The following is a 21,749-nucleotide window of genomic DNA, read 5'->3' on the forward strand; positions in this document are numbered from 1 at the left end:
CGCTAAATTGTGTCCGACTCTTTGTGACCCCATGGACTGCAGCACGCCAGGCCTCCCTGTCCCTCACTGTTTCCCCGAGTTTGCCCCAGAAAAGATACAGCTGAGCAATTCTCAATACTTGCACATTGGAATCACCTGCATCTCTAGGGATTGTGACTTGATTGGCTGGGATGTAGCCTGGGCATCCAACCTTTTAAACTCCCCAGCCAAGGTTGAGAATGAAAGGATCAGCATTCAGGCCAGTGGTTCTCAAGGTGTGGTCCTGAACCAGCTGCATCAGTATCATCTGGGAACTTGTTAGGAGGAAGTACACATCCTTGGGTCCCATCCTGGACATTCTGACTCAGAAACTCTGGGGTCCAAATATCCAAGTTTTCATCAGTCCTCCCAAGTGTGCCTGCCAGGTGCAAATGTGCAATAAGTATTTGCTGATCCAATCCTCTCTCCCTGAGAAGTATTGGTTTAGCCAAAAAATTCATTCATATCTTACAGAAAACCTCGAACAAACTTTTTGGCTAACCCAGTATTCACTAAAAGCACATCTGGTGTGCTAGACTCTGAGTTAGGAGCATGGGGTCCAACAGGCCCGGCCTTCAGTGGGGCTTATGTTCTAGTTTGTTGTTGTTGTTTAGTCACTAAGTTGTGTCCGATTCTTTTGCTACCCCATAAATTGTAGCCTGCCGGGCTCCTCCATCCATGGAATTGCCCAGGCAAGAATACTGGTATAAGTTGTCATTTCCTTCTCCAGGGGAATCTTCCAGACCTAGGGATCGAACCCGTGTCTCCTGCATCTCCTGCATTGGCAAGTGGATTCTTTACCACCGCACCACCAGGGAAGCCCTATGTTCCAGGGGAACAGACCAATTTTTAAAAAAATAAGGAACTTTCATGGCGGTCCAGTGGCTAAGACTCTGGGTTCCCAGTGCAGGGGGCCTGGGTTCAGTTCGGGAACTAGATTCCACATGCCAAAACTAAGAATTTGAGTACTGCAACTGAGACTTAGTGAAGCCAAATAGATAAATATTTTTTAAAATAAGTAAAAACATCATTAATGAAAATTGTGATAAGCATTAAGAAGATGCTCAAGGGCCTGAGATACTGGATGCCCATGAATTTTCACAGAATCGTACAAGTGTCCTCTCTAGCAGGGAGCCCCCGCCCCTCCAGGACTTTCAGGACACCTGACACCGGATGACCTCTGAGCAGCTGGTATGTGTACTGGCCTGGCATTATCTGAAGGCAGCTGGCCGCCTCTGGACAGAAACAACTGTGAGTAGGGTTGACTCAACATCTCTCCTCAGAGTAGTCATTCTCACCTTGGCTGAATTTACTCCCTAGTGGCATTTGCCAACGTCTGGAGACATTTTGGTTGTTACAACTTGCCACGTGGAGGGGGAAGGGAGCAAGGTGCTACTAACAGACACAAATAGTGGGTAGAATCCAGGGATGCTGCTAAACATGTCGATGCATAAGACAGTCCACCCTCCCAACAAAGAAGTTGTGGCCCCAAACATCAAGTGGGCCGAGTTTGAGACTCGCTGCTCTGGCTCTTTCTTGACTTGCATATCTGGCCAAGTCCCTCTGGAGCCCTCCTCCACTAGCTCTTGCCCCTGGGCTCAGCTGCCATTGAAAATCTTCCACCATTTGACCAGAAAAAGTATTCCAAGCTGCTTTTTGCCTTCCGAAGCTGGGGAAACTGCACTGAGTCAGGCATCTCCTTGGAAACCCCTTGGCTGCACGCAATTTGGAAAACAATAAATTTGCAAGGTTGCACAAAGCATGCAGAAGCCCAAAGCTGGCTGGAACTGCTAAATCCGCCTTTTTCCCCTTCACATCAAAAATAATTTCCCAGCCCTGGAGGCTTTGTCTGCTGTCACAAGATGCAGGCAGATATTTTGAAATGACCAACACCACTGCCAAAAGCATCCCCCCTTTCAAAGCCCTTGGGTGGATTTCTGTTCCAGCCAGGAACATCAGAGCACTTTTCCACTGAGCTGAGGTTGGTTTTGTCCTAGGCATGCCTGCCAAGGACGTACCTTGCCATTTGGGGCCAGAGACCATTTCCAGCAAGGACTTCATCATTTCCCCAAGCCTTGGACTGGGGCTTGCCATCAGCTAGTCCCTCACAAGGTCTGAATGTGGATGATCATCATCTAGTTTGTCATCCTGTTGCAAGTAGAAGGTGAAAGAAAAAATTCACCATCACAAGAGGCATATTAATCTCACTCCATGCAGCTAGAGTTCTAAGCGCTTTTCTAACCTTAACTCATTTTACCTCTTACAACCCCGTGTGTGTGTGTGTGTTTGTGTGTGTGTGTTTGTGTGTGTGTGTTTGTGTGTATGTGCATGCTCAGTTATGTCTGGGTCTTTGCAACCCCATGGACTAGAGCCCGCCAGGCTCCCCTGTCCATGAAATTTCCCAGATAAGAATACTGGAGTGGGTTGCCAACAACCCTGTGAAGAAGGGATTGCTTTTAGCTCCATTTCACAGATGAGGAAACTGAGGACATTTGTTTTCTTAAAGCCCTTACCCACTGCAGCTAGTAAACAGCAGAGTCAGGATTTGAATCTAGGTGTTCTGCTCCAGAGTTTATTCTTTAAGTCAATGTGAGCATCTTCCCTGCGCCCATCAACACAGCCTAACAACAACAACAATAATAATATCTAGATCAGTGCCCTCCAACGGGACAATTTTATACCAGGGAACATCTGACAATGTTTGGAGACATTTTCGGTTGTTACAACTTGGGAGGAGCTGCTATTGGCACCCAGTGGGTAAAGACCAGGGATGCAGTTAAACACCCTACAGTGCACAGCACCACAGAATAACAGAATAACCCTGCCCTAAATATCAATAGCGCCAAGACCGAGAAGACTTGGTCTCCTGGTATTAAGATTTGACTTTTAAAAAAAAGAGGGGAATTCCCTGGTGGTCCAGTGGCTAAGACTCTGCACTCCCAATGCAGGGGGCCTGATTTGATCCCTGGTGAGGAAACTAGATCCCACATGCTGCGTGCCACAAATAAGACCCGGCGTGGCCAAATAAATAAATATTTTTTTAAAAGAAAGGATAACAGGTAGAAGATAGGTAGACATGGATGGATGGGTGGATACGTAGGTGGATATATGGATGGATGGATGGATGGATAGGTACAAAGGTGGATATATGGATGGATGGATGGGTACATAGGTGGATAAATGAATGGATGGGTGGATGGATAGAAAGTGCTGAGGTCTACAGGGTGCTTGTTAGGTGGCAGCCATTGTGCTTAGCATGGGGTACCTAAATTAATCCTCGTAGTCACCCCCTGAGGTAGATATTATTATTATCTCCATTATACAGATGGGGAAACTGAGGCCCAGAGAGGTTTGGCCATTTGCCAAGCCCATGTGCTCAGTGGTGTGGTGCTGGCCTTTGAACAGCAGGCTTCTGATTTTAGGGGCTGGCGCTTCCTCCCTCGGCACGCTCCCACCATTGCGGCGCGCCACATTTTGCCCTCCGTATCCTCTTGTGACCTTGTTCCCTCTGCGTCTCTCCATCTCGACTCGGTGTGGGTCCTCCTGCCTCTCAGTTCCTCACTGGCCATCTTCTTCCCAGCTTTGTGCCCTCTGCCCACCCTCCCAACGGCAGCCGGAGAGATTTGCCTCAAACAACAAACCCAACAATGTCCTTCTGCTTTAAAACTTTACTGTGCGTGCAATCACCTCAGCATTTTGTTAAAATGTGCGGCACCTTGAGAGGTCTGGGGTGGGGCCTGAGACTCTGCATTTATGACAAGTGCTCAGAGTCCAGCCATGCTGGTCCACAGACCACCCCTTGAGTAGCAAAGCTGTTGGAGAAATTACTCTCTGGACATGGGACACCTCGAAGGATCAGCAGCCTTGTGTGTGATGGGAGGCTTAAAGGGATCAGGACTTCCTCTGTGATGAGCTACAGCCTGTGTGCACATTCAGTCGTGTCCTACTCTTTGAGACCCCATTAGTCTGTAGCCTGCCAGGCTCCTTGTTCATGGGATTCTCCAGGCAAGAATACTGGAGTGGGTTGCCATTTCCTTCTCCAGGGGATCTTCCCGACCCAAGGATCGATCCTGCATCTCCTGCATTGGCAGGTGGATTCTTTACCCACTGAGCCACACCTGGGAAGCCCATCAAACTACCAGCCCCAGGGCCAAATCTGCCCCTCCCCCGACTGTTTTTGTAAATAAAGTTTTATTGGAACACAGATTCCCCCATACATTTCCATATTGTCCAGGGCTAACTATGCACTCCCTTGGCAGAGTTGAGCTCAGAAACTCAGAAACTATATGTGACAGAAACTATACGTCTCCTAAAACTGAACATATCTACCACCCAGAGCTTTAGAGAAAAATGTGTCCACTGTCTATAGCATCTCCAAGGTGCTCCAGAAGGCTATGTACTGGGACTTCCAGCCATCTGAGGGGGGTTGACTCGAATACTTAAAAACAAAATCACAGACGCACACTCACACATACACACACGTGCACACACACAGCCACACCTGCAGCTATTAACAACAGCTCTCAGACTGAATCTCAGAGGACGTTGGCTCCAGGCATGGGGAGGTGATGGGTGATGGATTAGAGCTTGAACATGGTCCAGGAGCACTTACAGTGCCCTAACCAGTGAGGGAGACAGGTCTTGAGTCCCCATTTGCTGGGTAAGGAAACTGGGGCCCCCACAGCCCACAGCTCTGAGTGAGGTGTGAGTTCCACAGCTGGTTTGTGTTAGGGCTTGGATGGGACCCCAGTCTCCTGACTTCCTGCCCAGGACTCTTACCTCCAAGACACCCTGCAAGGAGGCCCCTGTGGCTGGGAATCTGCCTGGAGCTGGGGCGGGGAGGAGATGGGGGTGTTGGGAAGGTAGAGGGGTGTTGTTAACAAAAAGCTCTTTGGTTCCTCAGGCGGGGCTGGGGGTTTGGGGCTTGGGGGATTGACCCACCTTCTATCTTGAGCCAACCCTCCCTGAGCCGCATTCTAGAAGCTGAGAAAGAGGACACTCCTCCTCCATTGCACAGGCAACCCCTGCCTTGACCCCTTACACCCTAATAAGTGGGTTGATGGAAGTTGAGCCCTGGACTGGAGATCTGAGGGAACTGAAGTTGCCTGCAGAGACAAATTCTGTCAAATGACTCTGAGTTTCCTATTGTCTGACATTAAACAACAACAATAATGATCCCAAAGGAAAAATCTTTTAAGGGACTGAACATTGCAGGATGGGAGCTGGGCGTAGGGTTGAGAGGAAGGACAGCCTCATGGCACATGCCTGCACTGGACTAAGCATTTTATATACAGTGTCTCATTTAATCTGCACGGTAACCTGGTGGGTGATTTGTTATTATTATTATTATGCTAACTTTATAGCATGATAATAAACGCATGGGTTTCCCAGGTGACTCCATGGTAAAGAATCTGCCTGCCAAGTAGAAGATGTGGGTTCTGTCCCTGGGTTGGGAAGATCCCCTGGAGAAGGAAATGACAACCCACTACAGTGTTCTGGGCTTCCCTGGTGGCTCTGTTGGTAAAGAATCTGCCTGTAATGTGGGAGACCTGAGTTCAATCCCTGGGTTGGGAAGATCCCCTGGAGAAGGGGACTGACTACCCACTCCAGCTTTCTGGCCTGGAGAATTCCATGGACTACATAGTCCATGGGGTTGCAAAGAGTCGGACACGACTGAGCGACTTTCACTTTTGCTTCACATATTCTTGCCTGGGAAATCCCACGGACAGAGGAGGCTGGCGGGCTATAGTCCATAGGGTCACAAAGGGTTGGACACAACTTAGCAACTAAACAACAACAACAACAAAAGAACAAGTGCCCTGTACAATGTCTGGCCCCATAGATGGGGCTACTGAGTGAAGAGGCTCAGTGGATATTAAATACACGAATATATATGGCACAGAGAGGGTAAGCGACCCATTGAAGGGCACACAGTGGGGAAGAGCTGGAGCTGGTATTTGAACCTAGATCTGTGTGACTGCAGAGGGACTCAGTGAGCTGAAGGGATCTGCCTTCCTTGCCCCCTACGCCTGGTACACAGGAGGCTTAGAAACTACCCCTTTCTCAGTCTAGGGCCTGGGGACCCTCCTTCCCAACTGAGTTCCAGCTTTGGGCCAAGGCTGCGGAGACTCCTCCCACGGGGTGAGCCCCTGGGCCAATCCCACAGCAGGCGGTCCTTCGCCCTGCCCAGGAGGCTTCCCCAGCTCAGGGACTGGGGAGAAAGGCAGACAGGGAAGGAGGGTGAGAGCTCTCTAGCTGGCCCTGGGAAGATGGAAGGAGGGGCACGATGGCTTTTTCCAGGGCGTGTTTGTGGGAGGAACATGTGCACACACAGGCACGGGCTTGCTTCGGGAAGAGCAGGACCTGGTACCAATGCTTTTCAAGTTACCACAAAGGAGTGTCGCTAGCTTTGTGTGCCAGCAGTGAAGGGCTTTATACACTTGCTAAGGTTTCCAAGAGCTCCTTCTCCCAGGCCTGGCATAATGGCCTCACCTCCACTGTATGGAGTAGCTGTGATCCCCATTTTACTAGAAAGGCTCAGAGAGCCTAGGACACTTGCCTAAGGTCACCCAGCGTGGATGTGCCAGGGCTGGGATTTGGAGAGATTCAGGTTGTCTGGTGCCAGTGTCTCTGCTTTCTTCTTAAGCAAACACCTCATGGTGTACATTGGTCCATCTAGAGGGGAAGTGTTCATTTAGCATCTCCTAATTAGTCAGTTAGATTTTTTGGGCTCAAGAATCACTGCTGATGGTGACTGCAGCCATGAAATTAAAAGACGCTTACTCCTTGGAAGGAAGGTTATGGCCAACCTAGATAGCATATTTAAAAGCAGAGGCATTGCTTTGCCAACAAAAGTCCGTCTAGTCAAGGCTATGGTTTTTCCAGTGGTCATGTATGGATGTGAGAGGTGGACTGTGAAGAAAGCTGAGCACCGAAGAATTGATGCTTTTGAACTGTGGTGTTGGAGAAGACTCTTGAGAGTCCCTTGGACTGCAAGGAGATCCAATCAATCCATCCTAAAAGAGATCAATCCTGGGTGTTCATTGGAAGGTCTGATGTTGAAGCTGAAACTCCAATACTTTGGCCACCTCATGCGAAGGATTGACTCATTGGAAAAGACCCTAATGCTGGGTAGGATTGGGGGCAGGAGGAGAAGGGGACGAAAGAGGATGATATGGTTGGATGGCATCACCGACTCGATGGACATGGGTTTGGGTGGACTCCGGGAGTTGGTGATGGACAGGGAGGCCTGGCGTGCTGCAATTCATGGGGTCGCAAAGAGTCGGACACGACTGAGCGACTGAACTGAACTGAATTAGTCAGTGGGCTTCCCAGGTGGTGCAGTGGTAAAGAATCTGCCTACCAGTGCAGAAGACTCGGGTTCTATCCCTGAGTCAGGATACTCAGGTTCTATCCCTGAGATCCCCTGGAGTAGGAAATGGCAACCCACTCCAGTATTCTTACTTGGAAAATTCCACGGGCAGAGGAGCCTGGCAGGCTGCAGTCCATGGAGTCTCAAATAGTTAGATACTACTGAATGACTGAGCAATTGGTCAATATATACAGCTTTTAGCAAAATGCCTGGCACACTGTCAGCACTATTTTAAGTGTTAGATGATATTATTACTATGTCCCAGGCACTGATTGGTTTAGGCAGTGGGGATTCAGCAGAGAGCAAAACAAAAATCCCTCCCCACGTGGAGCTTACTCCCTGGTAGAAGATGATGGACAACATTAATGAGTTGCTGTTGTTGTTCAGTCACTCAGTCGTGTCTGACTCTTTGAGACCCCATGGACTGCAGCATGCCAGGCTTCCCTGTCCTTCACTATCTCCCAGAGTTCGCTCAAACTCATGTCCATTGAATCGGTGATACCATCCAACCATCTCATCCTCTGTCACTTCCTTTTCCTCCCACCTTCAATCTCTCCCAGCATCAGGGTCTTTTCCAGTGAGTCGGCTCTTTGCATCAGGTGGCCAAAGTAATGGAGCTTCAGCTTCAGCATCAGTCCTTCCAATAAACATTCAGGGTTGATTTTCTTTAGGATGGACTGGTTTGATTGCCTTGTCATCCAAGGGACTCTCAAGGGTCTTCTCCAACACCAGTTCTAAAGCATCAATTCTTTGGCTCTCAGCCTTCTTTATGGTCCAACTCTCACATCTGTACATGACCACTGGGAAAACCATAGCTTTGTCGGCAAAGTGTTGTCTCTGCTTTTTAATATGCTATCTAGGTTTGTCATAGCTTTTCTTCCAAGGAGCAAGCGTCTTTTAATTTCATGGCTGCAGTCACCATCCACAGTGATTTTGGAGCCTAAGAAAATAAGTCTGTCACTGTTTCCATTGTTTCCCCATCTATTTGCCATGAAGTGATGGGACAGAACGCCATGCTCTTTGTTGTTTGAATGTTGACTTTTAAGCCAGCTCTTTCACTCTCCTCTTTCACCTTCATCAAGAGGCTCTTTAATGAATAAAGCACAGTATGTCAGAAGGTATAAGGACTATAGAGAAAAGAAAGCAGAATTTGAACAATCGGGAGTGCTGGCCGGTTTGGGGGTTGTAAGTTTAAAGGAAATGATCAGAGAAAGGCCTTCTGGGCATTTTAGCCATAACCAAAAGGGCATGAGAGAATGAGCCATGTGGAGATCTGGGGAAGGAGCGTCCCTGGGGAACAGTCCGTGCAAAAGCCCTGTGGTGGGAGCATGCTGGGTTAGATGTGGATTGTGAGATACACCAGCTCCATGGACAGGTAGGTGGGTGAGTGGGTGAGTGAATGTCTCAAACACCTCTATCTTCTTCCCTCTGCAGAGGGTGGTGAAGGTGTTTGAGACACTCATTCCGTGTGTGTGTGTGTGTGTGTGTGTGTGTGTGTGTGTGTGCACGCGCATATAACAGGCGCCTGGGGTCTGAGAGATTCTGAGCTGCAGAGCATGTACAGACTTGCCCAGGTCTTCTCACCTGGCAAGGGTGCCTGTGCTCAGAGCTTCCTGCCTGCCTGGACCAGGGTCTGGATAGCCTAGGCGACCATAGTGCAGGACAAGGGTACAGATCTGGACTGGGGGTTGGAGCACCATGATTTCCAATTGCTGACGTCAGATTTCCCCCAGAAACTTGAAAACCCGGTGATGAGGCAGCCACTTTTTCCCCCAGGCCCCTTGCTGGAAACCCAAGCCCATGGCACACAGATCACCCACATGCACATCTCCAAAAATATCTTCAAGGGATGAAATTACTCCCGTGACTCCACTTGGGGTTTTCCTGCCAAGATGGACAGTTTTGAGTTGCACCTCCAAGTCCCTAACCAGAATCCTCAATCCATCTCCTTCTGCTTGGGACTCTTAAGCGTTTGCACATCTCTATCATCTGCATCAGTGTTTCCTGACTCTGGCTGCACCTTTAGGGAGTTCCTAAAACCTTTCGACACCCACTGCATCCCGGGCCAATGAAATCTGAACCTCTGGTGGAGGGGGGCAGGGAGCTGCAGTTTTAAAAACTGTCCAGATAATTCTAATGGGCAAACAAATGCAAGAATTAACACCAATTTCAATTAGATAGCATTTTGTCTTTAATAGCATTTCTCCCTTAGAAAAGTTATTTTAAAAGGAAACCTTAGATCTGATAGGATTGTGGGGATTTTTTTCTCCTCTTTTGATCCTGGTGAAGAAAGATAAGTTTATCAAATGTCTTGGCTCCTGGCACATATATTTGTACAAAGCCCCTCATTTCCCTGTTTACCCCCTTTATCCCTAAACTTCAGGGTAACTCCTGTTCTCTCATAGACGACCTTGCCCTCAGGGACTATTTGAATGAATGAATGAATATGACCTCTTTAAAGAATGTTGACCTACTGATTTAAATGTTGTTCAGTCACTCAGTCGTGTTTGACTCTTTGCAGCCCCATGGACTGCAGCACACCAGGCTCCTCCGTCTTTCACTATCTCCCAAAGTTTGCTCAAATTCATGTCCATTGAGTCGGTGATGCAATCTAACCACTCCTCCTCTGCCACCCATTTAAATGTGTTCTTAAAAACGTGGATTGCCGTTGCATGTGCATGGAGCTTTACTTTTCTCAAAAGGGATTGTATCAGATAGCTCATTCTGTTTCCCAGTTTTCTTACCTTGGAACGTTCCTATGTGTGTGAGGTTAATCCCTTCCATCTCTGGCTGCCAAAATCCTCCACCTGCTCATTTACCGTTTTTTTACATTTCTGTCAATGTGGTCACAGGCAGTCAGGTGCTGCTGGCTCATTGAACCTCCTTGACACGTATGTTCTAGAGTGGTCTTGGGCTCTTTCAGTGTATATAGTATAGACCAGGAATGGACATGCTGAGATATGTGGATTACCCTCTCAGACTCCAAGCTCTTCTCCTTGGGGGACATCATGGAATTTGGGGTCTAGGGACCAGGCTGTCCTGGAGCTCAGAGCTCAGTCTTGGCACCTTAGCTTCCTGCTGAGCCTGAAGGCCAAAGCCATTCTGTCTCCAGCCTCTGCCTCTGGTCAGCCTACGTGGTCTATGCCTCCTGCCTTTTAGGGGTCACATTCCTCAAACTTCTGGAAGCTGAGTCACTGCCCCTAGGGCTTTTGGAGGTGCACAGGTTGGCAGGACTATGGTAGGTGCCAGGAGCTGCCCCCAAGACAGAGTGTGTGTGTGTGTGTGTGTGTGTGTGTATCTTTTTTCTCCCTTCCAATGAAGAGGACCCTGGCTGTGAGTGACGGAGGCTGGACAGGAGGTTTGGAGGAACATTTCTCGGCACAGTTTAGACCCGCCTGGGCAGATTTGCCTTGTGTGTGAGTCATCAGTGGGTTCTAGAACAGCCAATTCTGGAAAACCCCTTCTGTTCTGGAAAATCCACAGGCAGGCCTGTTCAAGAAATGCTGGGGGGTGGGGTGGGATGGGAAGGGGTGGTGGCATGGAGAAAAAGCAAGAGTCGGCTCCAGCTGCCCCACCACACCGCCAAAAGCCAGCCCCAAGGAGGAGACGGGGGGCAAGGGGCTTCATAGTGCCCCTCAGCACCCTCCTTCACTGTCACTCTTCCTGATTTAACCTGTCCCACCCCCACTCCCCCGCCCCGCCACCTGGGCTGTTACTCACTTTACATGTTTCATTCAAGTCGTAAAATGTAATTATATTATTCTATGGACGGAAAACCAACAGCATTTGCCAGGAGTAGAGAGTAGCTGGTTTTCCCAGGTGGCATGAGTGGTGAAGAACCTGCCTGCCAATGCAGGAGACATAAGAGATGTGGGTTTTGATCCCTGGGCCGAGAAGATCCCCTGGAAGAGGGCATGGCAACCCACTCCAGTATTCTTGTCTGGAGAATGCCATAGACAGGGCCTAGCGGGCTACAGCCCATAAGGTCCCAAAGAGTCCAACACGACTGAAGCGACTTAACACACGTGCACGCGGTAGAAAGATACATATAACGAAAGCAGAGCAAGCTTGTTAACATGTAACTGGAGCCTGTTGCCTGCACAAGTCTCTGGATCCCCCAGCTGCTCTTTGCCAATCAAGGGAGATGAACAAGTGTTGGGAGGCTGTGCCAGGACAGGCTGATCCCATGCTCCTGGAAGTGGTCCTCAGGTTTCAAAAATAATTAGTAAGCTTTAGTTCCCTGGGAGCTGCTGTCTTCCTGCCCCACTGCTGTGCTCACAAGACAGTTCCCAGAAAACCGAAATGTATTGGATGCCTCCTAGTGATGGCATCTCCCACCAATATCCTGCACACTAAAGGCATTCAAATTTGTGTTGTCAACAGGAAGAAAGGACCTTGAACTTCTGTGATGGTAAAGATGGTCACTTCCCAGGTGGTGGTACTAGTGGTAAAGAACCCAGCTGCCAATGCAGGAAACGGAAGAGACACAGGTTCGATCCCTGGATCAGGAAGATCCCCTGGAGGAGGGCACGACAGCCCACTCCAGTATTCTTGCCTGGAGAATCCCATGGACAGAGGAGCCTCGCGGGCTATGGTCCTTAGGGTTGCAAAGAGTCGGACACGACTGAAGCCACTTAGCGCAGCACAAAGATGGTGGCAGTTGTAGTAAGGGCTTGTGGGTGCTGAATGTTCAAGTGTGCTTAGTCACTGCAGTTGTGTCCGACTCTTTGCCAACCCCACGGACTGTAGCCCACCAGGCTCCTCTGTCCATGGGATTCTCCAGGCAAGAATACTGGAGGGGGTTGCCATGCCCTCCTTCAGGGGATTTTCCTGACCCAGGAATTGAATCCACGTCTCCTGCATTGGTAGGCAGTTTCCTTACCACTAGCACCATCTGGGAAGCCCAGGTGCTTAATAAATCTTGCCTAAAGAAGTGGGCAAATAATCCACTAGAACAGGGGTCCCCAACCTCTGGGATCTAATGCTTGATGATCTGAGGTGGAACTGATGTAATAATAATAGAAATTAAGTGCACAATAAATGTAATGCTCTTGAATCATCCTGAAACCATACCCTCCCTGCCTCATTGATCCATGGAAAGCCTGTCTTCCATGAAACTTGTCTCTGGTGCCAAAAAGGTTGGGGACCACTGTACTAGAATGTAACTCCTTGAAGATGGTGTTTTCTACCTGTTCTGTGCACTGCTGTGTCCACTACCTACAATAGTGCTTAACACCCCATAGGTCCTCATCACAGTTAAGTCAATGAGTGAATCAATGAATCCATAAATTAGTGAGTGAATGAAGAAATGATTGAGCATGTGAATGAATGTCAGCCCTTTCACTAGAGTCAAGAGATAGGCCTTTTCATCATCAAAAAATATCTACAGAAAATAAATGCTGGAGATGGTGTGGATAAAAGAAAATCCTCCTACACTGTTGGTGGGAATGTAAATTGGTATAGCCGCTGTGGACAAACAGTATGGAGGTTTTTCAAAAAGCTAAAAATAGAGTTACCATATGATCCAACAATCCCATTCCTGGAGAAAACTCTAATTCAAAAGGATACGTGCACTCCAATGTTCATCGTGGCACTATTCACAATAGACGAGACATGGAAATGACCTAAAGGTCCATGGATAGATGAATGGATAAAGAACATGTGGTATATAATGGACTGCTACTCAGCCATAAAAAACAATGAAATAAGGCCATTTGCAGCAACATGGGTAGACCTAGAGATTATCACACTAAGTGAATTAAATCAGAAAGAGAAAGACAAATACCATATGATGTCCCTTATACGTGGAATCTAAACTATGACACAAATCAACTTATTTACAAAACTGACTCAGAGACACAGAAAACAAACTTATGGTTACCAAAGGGGAAAGGAGGTGGGGGGGATAAATGAGGAGTTTGAGATGAGCAGATACATGTTTCCCTGGTGGCTCAGACAGTAAAAAATCTGCCTGCAATGCAGGAGACCCAGGTTTGATCTCTGGGTTGGGAAGATCCCCTGGAGGAGGGGGTGGCAACCCACTCCAGTATTCTTGCCTGGAGAATTCCATGGACAGAGGAGCCTGGTAGGCTACAGTCCATGGGGTCGCAAAGAGTTGGACACCACTGAGCGACTAACACTTTGTGAGTTGAGGGTCCACGCACTTCTATACATAAAATAAACAACAAGGATCTCCTGTATGGCACAGGGAACTGTGTTCAATATCTTGTAATGAAGCATAATGGGGCTTCCCAGGTGGCTCATTGGTAAAGAACCTGCCTGCCAAAAACTGCCTGCTTGGCAGGTGGATTCTTTACCACTGATCCACCGGGTTGGAAGGCCCAGTTTTCTTCTACAGTGTGTTGGGCGTGCTCTCTGAGCTTTGCATACCTGCATATCCAAAGGGCAAGTTTCTGAGAAAAATTCCCTGGGCTTCTAAGGAGCTGTTCTCCCCACTCAGTGGAGTGTTTACCTTCCCACGTGCTGGGCACGGAACATTCTTATGGGATAGCATTTAACCAGCCTCTGGTTGGCGTTGCTCTGGTCTGGGTGGCCCACTGAGGACCAGGTGAGGGGCCAGTCTCCCTCCTTGGTGGGATTTGAAAGAGGCAGTGCAGCACCCCCTCCCACCCCACCCTCAGATAACTCTGCCTCTGTCTCAGCCCCAGTAGGAAAAGGGCATCCTTTTGTTCTCTTGAAACAGAGACGTGTTCTCTTTGTAGGCCTTTTTTTTCTTAAGGTAGGGCTTCCCAGGTGGCTCAATGGTAAAGAACCTACCTACCATTGCAGGAAACACAGGAAACTCAGATTTGATCCCTGGGTCGGGAAAATCCCCTGGAGGAGGGCATGGCAACCCACCCCAGTATTCTTGCCTGGAGAATCCCATGGACAGAAGAGCCTGGCAGGCTACTGCCCATAGGGTGACAAAGAATTGGACACGACTGAGTGACTAAGCATACATGCAAATTCATTATTGACCAGGGCATGCTGGGTGATTTTTCTAGAAACTAATGCCTGTGGCCAGTGATTTTTATTTTGGCTGGCCAAAATTCAGTTCAGTTCAGTTCAGTCGCTCAGTCGTGTCCGACTCTTTGCGACCCCATGAATTGCAGCATGCCAGGCCTCTCTGTCCATCACCAACTCCTGGAGTCTACCCAAACCCATGTCCATCGAGTCGGTGATGCCATCCAACCATCTCATCCTCTGTCGTTCTCTTCTCCTCCTGCCCACAATCCTTCCCAGCATTAGGGTCTTTTCCAATGAGTCAACTCTTCGCATGAGGTGGCCAAAGTATTGGAGTTTCAGCTTCAACATCAGTCCTTCCAATGAACACCCAGGACTGTTCTCCTTTAGGATGGACTGGTTGGATCTTCTTGCAGTCCAAGGGACTCTCAAGAGTCTTCTCCAACACCACAGTTCAAAAGCATCAATTCTTCGGCGCTCAGCTTTCTTCACCGTCCAACTCTCACATCCATACATGACCACTGGAAAAACCATAGCCTTGACTAGACGGACCTTTGTTGGCAAAGTAATGGCCAAAATTAATTCCTGTTATTTCACGAACATTTTGTGGGTTATTATATTCAGTAGTTTCACCTGTGTGCGTGTGCTAAGTCGCGTCAGTCATGTCTGACTCTTTACGACCCTATGGAATGTAGCCTACCAGGCTCCTCCATCCATGGGATTTCCCAGGCAAGAATACTGGAGTGGGCTGTCATGACCTCCTCCAGGGCATCTTATCAACCCAAGGATTGAATCTGCGTCTTTTGTGTCTCCTGCATTGGCAGGTGGATTCTTTATCACTGCGCCACCTGAGAAGCCACACCTGTAAAGTCTTCTCCAGTACCATGAGTTTCATTTTTACTTTCCATTTCAGAATCCATCACTAAGATTTTTTGTCTTTTTCTTTGTCTAATATTCATATCATCTGAATCAGAATTATAATCTGAAGAAATGTCATCTTCTAAGATACTGGTATATGTGTCGCTCAGACAATCAGAAAAAGTATCTGCATAAAATTCAATGAAAAATACTTCTTTACTCAAAATTTTGCAATGCATCACTTTTGAAAATTTTTGGTAATAAACTTGCATTTTAATATACATAAGGTTGAAACAAAAACCCCTAAGGGAGCAAAATGTGAATGATAATAATAGTCAGAAGTTGGATAATGAATCTTTGATCAACTTTAAGTTCTAACAACTTCACACAGTGATGTTAATTGTATCACTGTCTAAAAACGTATTGATACATCTCCAGTCAATAATGTTTGGGTGACAAAAGATATATTAATATGTCTCCAGTCAATAACGTGTTAAGGTAATAGGGAAGCCAGGACTTTACTTCTTTGGGGAAAAAAAAAATTCTTTTAAGCAACTTCTTGTTGCCCATAGAATATGGGCCCAACCCAGCTAAAATAGTCATGTTATGATTTGTGAATATTTCATCAGTTCAATTCAGTTCAGTCACTCAGTCATGTACAACTCTTTGCGACCCCATGGGTTGCAGCACGCCAGGCTTCCCTGTCCACCACCAACTCCTGGAGCTTGCTCAAATTCATGTCCAAAGAGTCGGTGATGCCATCCAACCACCTCGTCCTCTGTCATCCCCTTCTCCTGCCTTCAATCTTTCCCAGCATCAGGGTCTTTTCCAGTGAGTCAGTTCTTTGGATCAGGTGGCCAAAGTATTGGAGTTTCAACTTCAGCATCAGTCCTTCCAATGAATATTCAGGACTGATTTCCTTTAAGATTGACTGGTTTGATCTCCTTGCAGTCCAAGGGACTCTCAAGAGTGTTTTCCAACACCACAGTTTAAAAGCATCAATTCTTTCGTGCTCATGTCAAAGAGAAAAACAATATGATTATAAAGTCCCTAAAAGTGAGACAGGGTCTTAGACTTGCAGTCCCCACCCCATTCAGGAGCACTGGTATACTCACATATAACAGTTCTCTGCATATTAAAATCTGTGACAGGACCATATAAATTTCAGGGCACACTGGTCCAAAATTTCAGTGTGCATAAGGACCCTTGGGGAACTAACTAAAAATCTAGACTTCGAGGTGCCACTGTGATTCATTCATTCATTCAATAGATGTTTATTGAGCTCCTACTATGAGTAGAATTGGCATATTTAGCAAATAAGAATGCAGGATGTCCAGTTAAACTTGAATTTCAGATCAACAGCAAACAACTTTCTAGTGTAAGTATGTCTTATACAATAGTTGAGACATATCCGTAAACTCCCTACATATGAACCTTCAAGTTGTGAACTTTCTAAGATGTGAACATGCATTCCATTAACATCAGGAGTGAGTGAAATTGCAGCTTGCCCTCCTGGTTTGGGAAGATCCCCTGAAGGAGGAAATGGCAACCCACTCCAGTATTCTTGCCGGAAAAATCCCATGGACAGAGAAGCCTGGTGGGCCACAGTCCAAAGGGTCGCAAAGAATCAGACACAACTAAGTGACTATGCACACACACTGTCTCCTATTGCTGACGATCCTTCAGCTTCCATCTCCCACTTCCTCTACCTCCTCGAGTCAGTAATTCTTCTTGCCTGTTCACTCGATGCCAGCCCCTGTATGCCAGCTGTTGTACTGTAGTACTGTAGTTTCAAGTACTCTTACTGTACTGTAAGAGTAAAAATGTTTTCTTTATTTTTTGCTTGTTTTTTTTCCTATTATTTGTGTGAAAAGTATTATAAGCCTATTATAGTACAGTACTATATCACCGATTGTGTTAATTGGGTATCTAGGCTAACCCTGTTGGACTTAGGAACAAATTGGACTTACTGTACTCAAGATGGAGAGGCTCCTCTGTGCATGGGAGTTCCCAGGCAAGAATACTGGAGTGGGTTGTCATTACCTCCCCATTGGACCCTGCCAAGTCTGGGAGGGGTGTCAGCGCAGTCCACCTCTAAAGAACCTTCTCGCAGGTGAAGGGCACCATGAAAACTAGAACTGCTCACAGATCTCGAGCCGCCGGAGATGACAGGGAAGAGAATGGACGTTTTATGCGCAATGACATGTCATCCCTTTAGTACACTCAGTTCTGGGGGGTACTTATGGTTGGCTAAGCGCAAGTTCTTCCCTGGTGGCTCAAAGGGTAAAGAATCCACCTGCAATGAGGGAGATCTGGCTTCAACCCCTGGGTTGGGAAGATTCCCCTGCAGGAGGGCATGGCAACCCCCTCCAGTATTCTTGCCTGGAGAATCCCCATGGACAGAGGAGCCTGGCGGGTTGCGGTCTAAGGGGTGGCAAAGAGTCGGACACGACCGAGCGACTAAGCACACAAGTGTAAGTTCAGGTTCCTTCCGATACCGCAAATGTTCCCCGCAGACGCTGCAGGAGATCTTCCAGACGGAGAACACCATCACGCTGCTGGAAAGGTCCATCATGGCCAAGGAGTGCCCGCTGAAGGTGGCGCAGACGAGGCTGGAGTGCCGGACCCGGCGCCCCAACGTGGAGCTGTGCAGGGACATCCCCCAGTTCAAGTGAGTCGCGGGGTGGGGTGGGGCCGGCAGGGAAGGGGCAGGTCTCGGGAGCTGGGTCTGGAAAATGGACCCTCCACCCATCAGGAGACCTGGGTCTACGACTCCACAGGGCACTGGCTGGGGGCCTGGGGCTCTGAGGATGCCCTTGGTAGTCTCCCCACCAACAGAGGCCACCCCTCTGCGCTGCCGCCTTCTCATCTAAGTGAGGATGGTTTTGTAGGTCTGTTCTGCTCCGGGAACTCTCCAAGCCAATGAGAGGGCGTCGCCCAGCCCGGAGGCGTGGTCCTTGCCCTTTGATCGCTCCACCCCCGCTCTCTCCAGGCTCCCTTGAAAGAGGCGCCCAGCTCACACCTCACCCATCCTCCATCGCCTTTTCTGTGAAATTCTCACCTGCGAGCCCTCGGAACAGCCCAATCCTGCCCATCCACCTTAGCTAAGCAGGAGCTGCTTCTATTGACAGGAGAAGGGCACAAAGCTCACTGCAGGCCCAGAAACAGGGTTTGTGAATCTAGGGGTGGGGGTTTGGGATGGCACGATGATCAGGCAAGGAAGGAAATGGCCATTGGACTTGGGGAGTATTTTCCTGTGACCCTGCTTTGTGACTTGGAGCTGGTCACTTGACTGCTCTGTTCCCTCCAAGCTCAGGGCACTGTCTTCATTCTCCGTGGCCATGTGACAGGCTCCCTCCACAACTCAGTGGCTTGTCTTCCTTCTGAGCTGAGATAATGGGGCAAAGAGAGCTGGAGGAGTAAAGAGGAGGAAGAAAAATATTCAGAGAGAAAATGTTGAGTGGTGCCATGCGCTGTGGTTTCTATAGCCTCGGTCAGTGCCTGAGAATAAAATTCAGGTACTTATTTGCACAAACTGCATATCAAGTGGTCAGGAGCTATGTGTGGCTTGAAGCGTGGAACAGATTATCTCCATCGCTGCTGAAAATTCTGCTGGACAGTGCTGGCTGAGAGAGCCCCAAGGAAAGAAGGGTCTCCAGGCTGCTGCTGTCACCTCTCTCTAGCTCAGGCTTGTCATGGGGAAGCTCACCCTGATATCAACCCAGGGTCTCCTAGCAGCATGTCCTCTAGTTCTGAGCACTGTCTCTTCCCCCACCTCCAGGTGGGTCCTAGCCCCACAACCATCCCACCATCACAGCTCACCAGGTGTATTCGTGACCCAAGGCTGCTGTGACAATGACCACAAGCTGGGTAGCTTAAAACGACAGAATTTACCCTCTGAAACTTGCAAAGGCCAAACCTCTGAAATCAGAATATCAGCAGGGTTGATTCTCTCTGGGGGTTCTGAGAGAGCATCTCCCAGCCCATCTCCTGGCTCCCTGGGGTGGCCGGCAGCCCTTGGCTTGTAGCTGCATCATTGCATCTGCCTCCGTCTTCACATGGCCTTCCTCCCTGTGTGTCTCAATGTTTTAAAGCTCCCCCTCCTTTCTTTTATAAGGAAATCAGTCACTGGATTTAGGGTCCATCCCTGGTGGCTCAGCCAGTAAATAATCTGCCTGCAATTTGGGAGATCCGAGTTTGATCCCAGGGTCGGGAAGATACCCTGGAGGAGGGCATGGCAACCCATTCCAGTATTCGGGCCTGGAGAATCCCATGGGCAGAGGAGCCTGGCGGGCTACAGTCACACAGAGTCGGACAGGACTGAATGACTGAGCACAGCACACTTAATGGAGGATAATTTCATCTCAAGATCCTTAACTGAATTCCATCCACAAAAATCTTACTTCCAAAAAGCATCACATTCACAGGTACTGGGGTTCAGATGTGGTGTCTGGTATCTTTCACTCAGCATCATGTCTTCAAGGTCCGTTCATGCTGTAGTACATACCAGCACTTCATTCATTTCATTCATTTTCATTCAGTTCTGTTCAGTTCGGTTCAGTCGTCGCTCAGTCATGTCTGACTCTTTGCGACCCCATGGACTGCAGCCAGGCTTCCCTGTCCATCACCAACTCCTGGAGCTTGCTCAAACTCTTGTCCATCGAGTCGGTGATGCCATCCAACCATCTCATCCTCTGTTGTCCCCTTGTTCTCCTGCCTTCAATCTTTCCCAGCATCAGAGTCTTTTCCAATGAGTCGGTTCTTCACATCCCTTTTCATTACATCTGAATAACATCCCCATGTGGGGACAGAGCATATTTGGTGCATCCATTCATCCGTCGACGGACATTTGGATTGTTTCCACCTTTTGACTCTTGTTATTACTGCCGCGGGCTTCCCTTATGGCTCAGACAGTAAAGGATTTGCCTGCAATGTGGGAGACCTGAGTTCAATCCCAGGTAGGGAAGATCCCCTGAAGAAGGGAATAGCTACCCACACCAGTATTCTTGCCTGGAGAATTCCATGGACAGAGGAGCCTGGCCCATGCAGTTGCAAGAGTCAGACACAACTGAGCAGCTAACACTTTCACTCACTGTTCATTAGTGCCACACGAGTATTTGTGCAAGGGTTTGAGTGTCTTGTTTATACTTCCCTGGTAGCTTAGCTGGTAAAGAATCCACCTGCCATTCAGGAGACCCTGGTTCGATTCCAGGGTCAGGGAGATCTGCTGGAGAAGGGATAGGCTACCCATTCCAGTATTCATGGGCTTCCCTGGTGGCTCAGCTGGTAAAGAATCTACCTGCAATGCGGGAGACCCGGGTTCGATTCCTGGGTTGGGAAGATCCCCTGGGGAAGGGAAAGGCTACCCACTCCAGTATTCTGTCCTGGAGAATTCCATGGACTGGATAGTCCATGGGGTCGCAAAGAGTCAGACACGACTGAGAAGCTTTCACTTCACTTCACTTTTAGTTCTTGCGGGTCCTGTCTTGAGTCTATGTTTAACTGAGGAACTGCCAGCTTGTTTTCCTGAACATCCCGCTGTGTCTCCCTTTGTGCTCATCGTCCTCAGCAGCTCTGCTTCGTGTTCACCCGCCTGCCTGCCCCGCCTCTGTCTTGCCTGCTGGCTGAGCCCTGCCCACCTGGCTCTCTGAGTCTCCCAGCGCCTGGCACGTGGGAGAGGCACCTATGCCACCCAGCTGATCGAACCCGCCTTCCCCTCTGCTCTGTCCCCAGGCTGGTGAATGAGGTGTTCACCATCGACGACACCCTGCAGACCCTCAAGCTGAGGCTGCGGGAGACCCGGGACACACTGCAGCTGTTGGTCATGACCAAGTGCCGGCTGGAGCACGAGTTGGCCATCAAGGCCAACACCCTGTGCATCGACAAGGAGAAGTGCATGGCGATGAGGAAGACCTTCCCCAGCACCCCGTGCATGGGCATATGCCCCTGAGCCTGCCTCCTCCCCCCTCGACACCCGGCCCCGCTCCATGCTCCTTACATAGCACAGAATTTGCAAAGGCAGAAAAACCAAAATAAAAGAAAGTGTCATTTTTCTCCCTCTCCTCCAATCATGGAAAAAAAAAATGTATATATATATATATATATATGTAAAGAGCCAAAATAAATGTGCCCAAACCGGAGGCCCAGGAGCTCATTCCTTGCTGAGGAACTGGCCTCACGATGGATCCCAGGGTGAAAGGCAGGCTGTGACCCCTCGGGGACAGAATGTTGCGAGGTTGTCAGCCTCCCCAGGGACGGAAGAGGCCGCGTTTTTAAAAACCTGTTTGTCTGTTAAGGAGCACAGCATAGACAATGGTGTCCAAAGACTGGACATCGGAGCTAGGAGTCCTGAGACCAGCTGTGACTTAGGAGCCGAGGGGCCTTGTACAAGTTCCCAGATTGAGCTTGTTTCTATAAAACAAGGTTGGTCCAAGGTGGAAGTGACTGTCAGCCATGTGGGGTGGTGCAAAAAAATTAGGAACTGGAGCCAGAAGTCCTGGGTTTGAATCCTGCCCTTAACAGACAATTTTACTTATTT

At 48.6% G+C, this 21,749-nt stretch overlaps 1 protein-coding gene across 1 annotated transcript in view; it reads left to right on the forward strand.

Annotated features, from left to right (window-relative positions):
* The window catches only part of TEKT5 (tektin 5), a 48,449-nt gene extending 27,098 nt beyond the window's left edge, over nucleotides 1–21,351 (forward strand). The window contains exons 6-7 of the mRNA XM_081559226.1: nucleotides 17,728–17,882; nucleotides 20,945–21,351. Of these exons, the coding sequence (XP_081415352.1) occupies nucleotides 17,728–17,882; nucleotides 20,945–21,161 (372 nt within the window). The 3' untranslated portion in view covers nucleotides 21,162–21,351. The remainder of the gene's footprint in view (nucleotides 1–17,727; nucleotides 17,883–20,944) is intronic.
* The last annotated feature ends 398 nt before the right edge of the window (nucleotides 21,352–21,749 follow it).

Source organism: Giraffa tippelskirchi, chromosome 13 (assembly GCF_054371585.1).
Source record: "Giraffa tippelskirchi isolate mGirTip1 chromosome 13, T2T-mGirTip1v1.2.pri, whole genome shotgun sequence".
Lineage (NCBI taxonomy): Eukaryota > Metazoa > Chordata > Mammalia > Artiodactyla > Giraffidae > Giraffa > Giraffa tippelskirchi.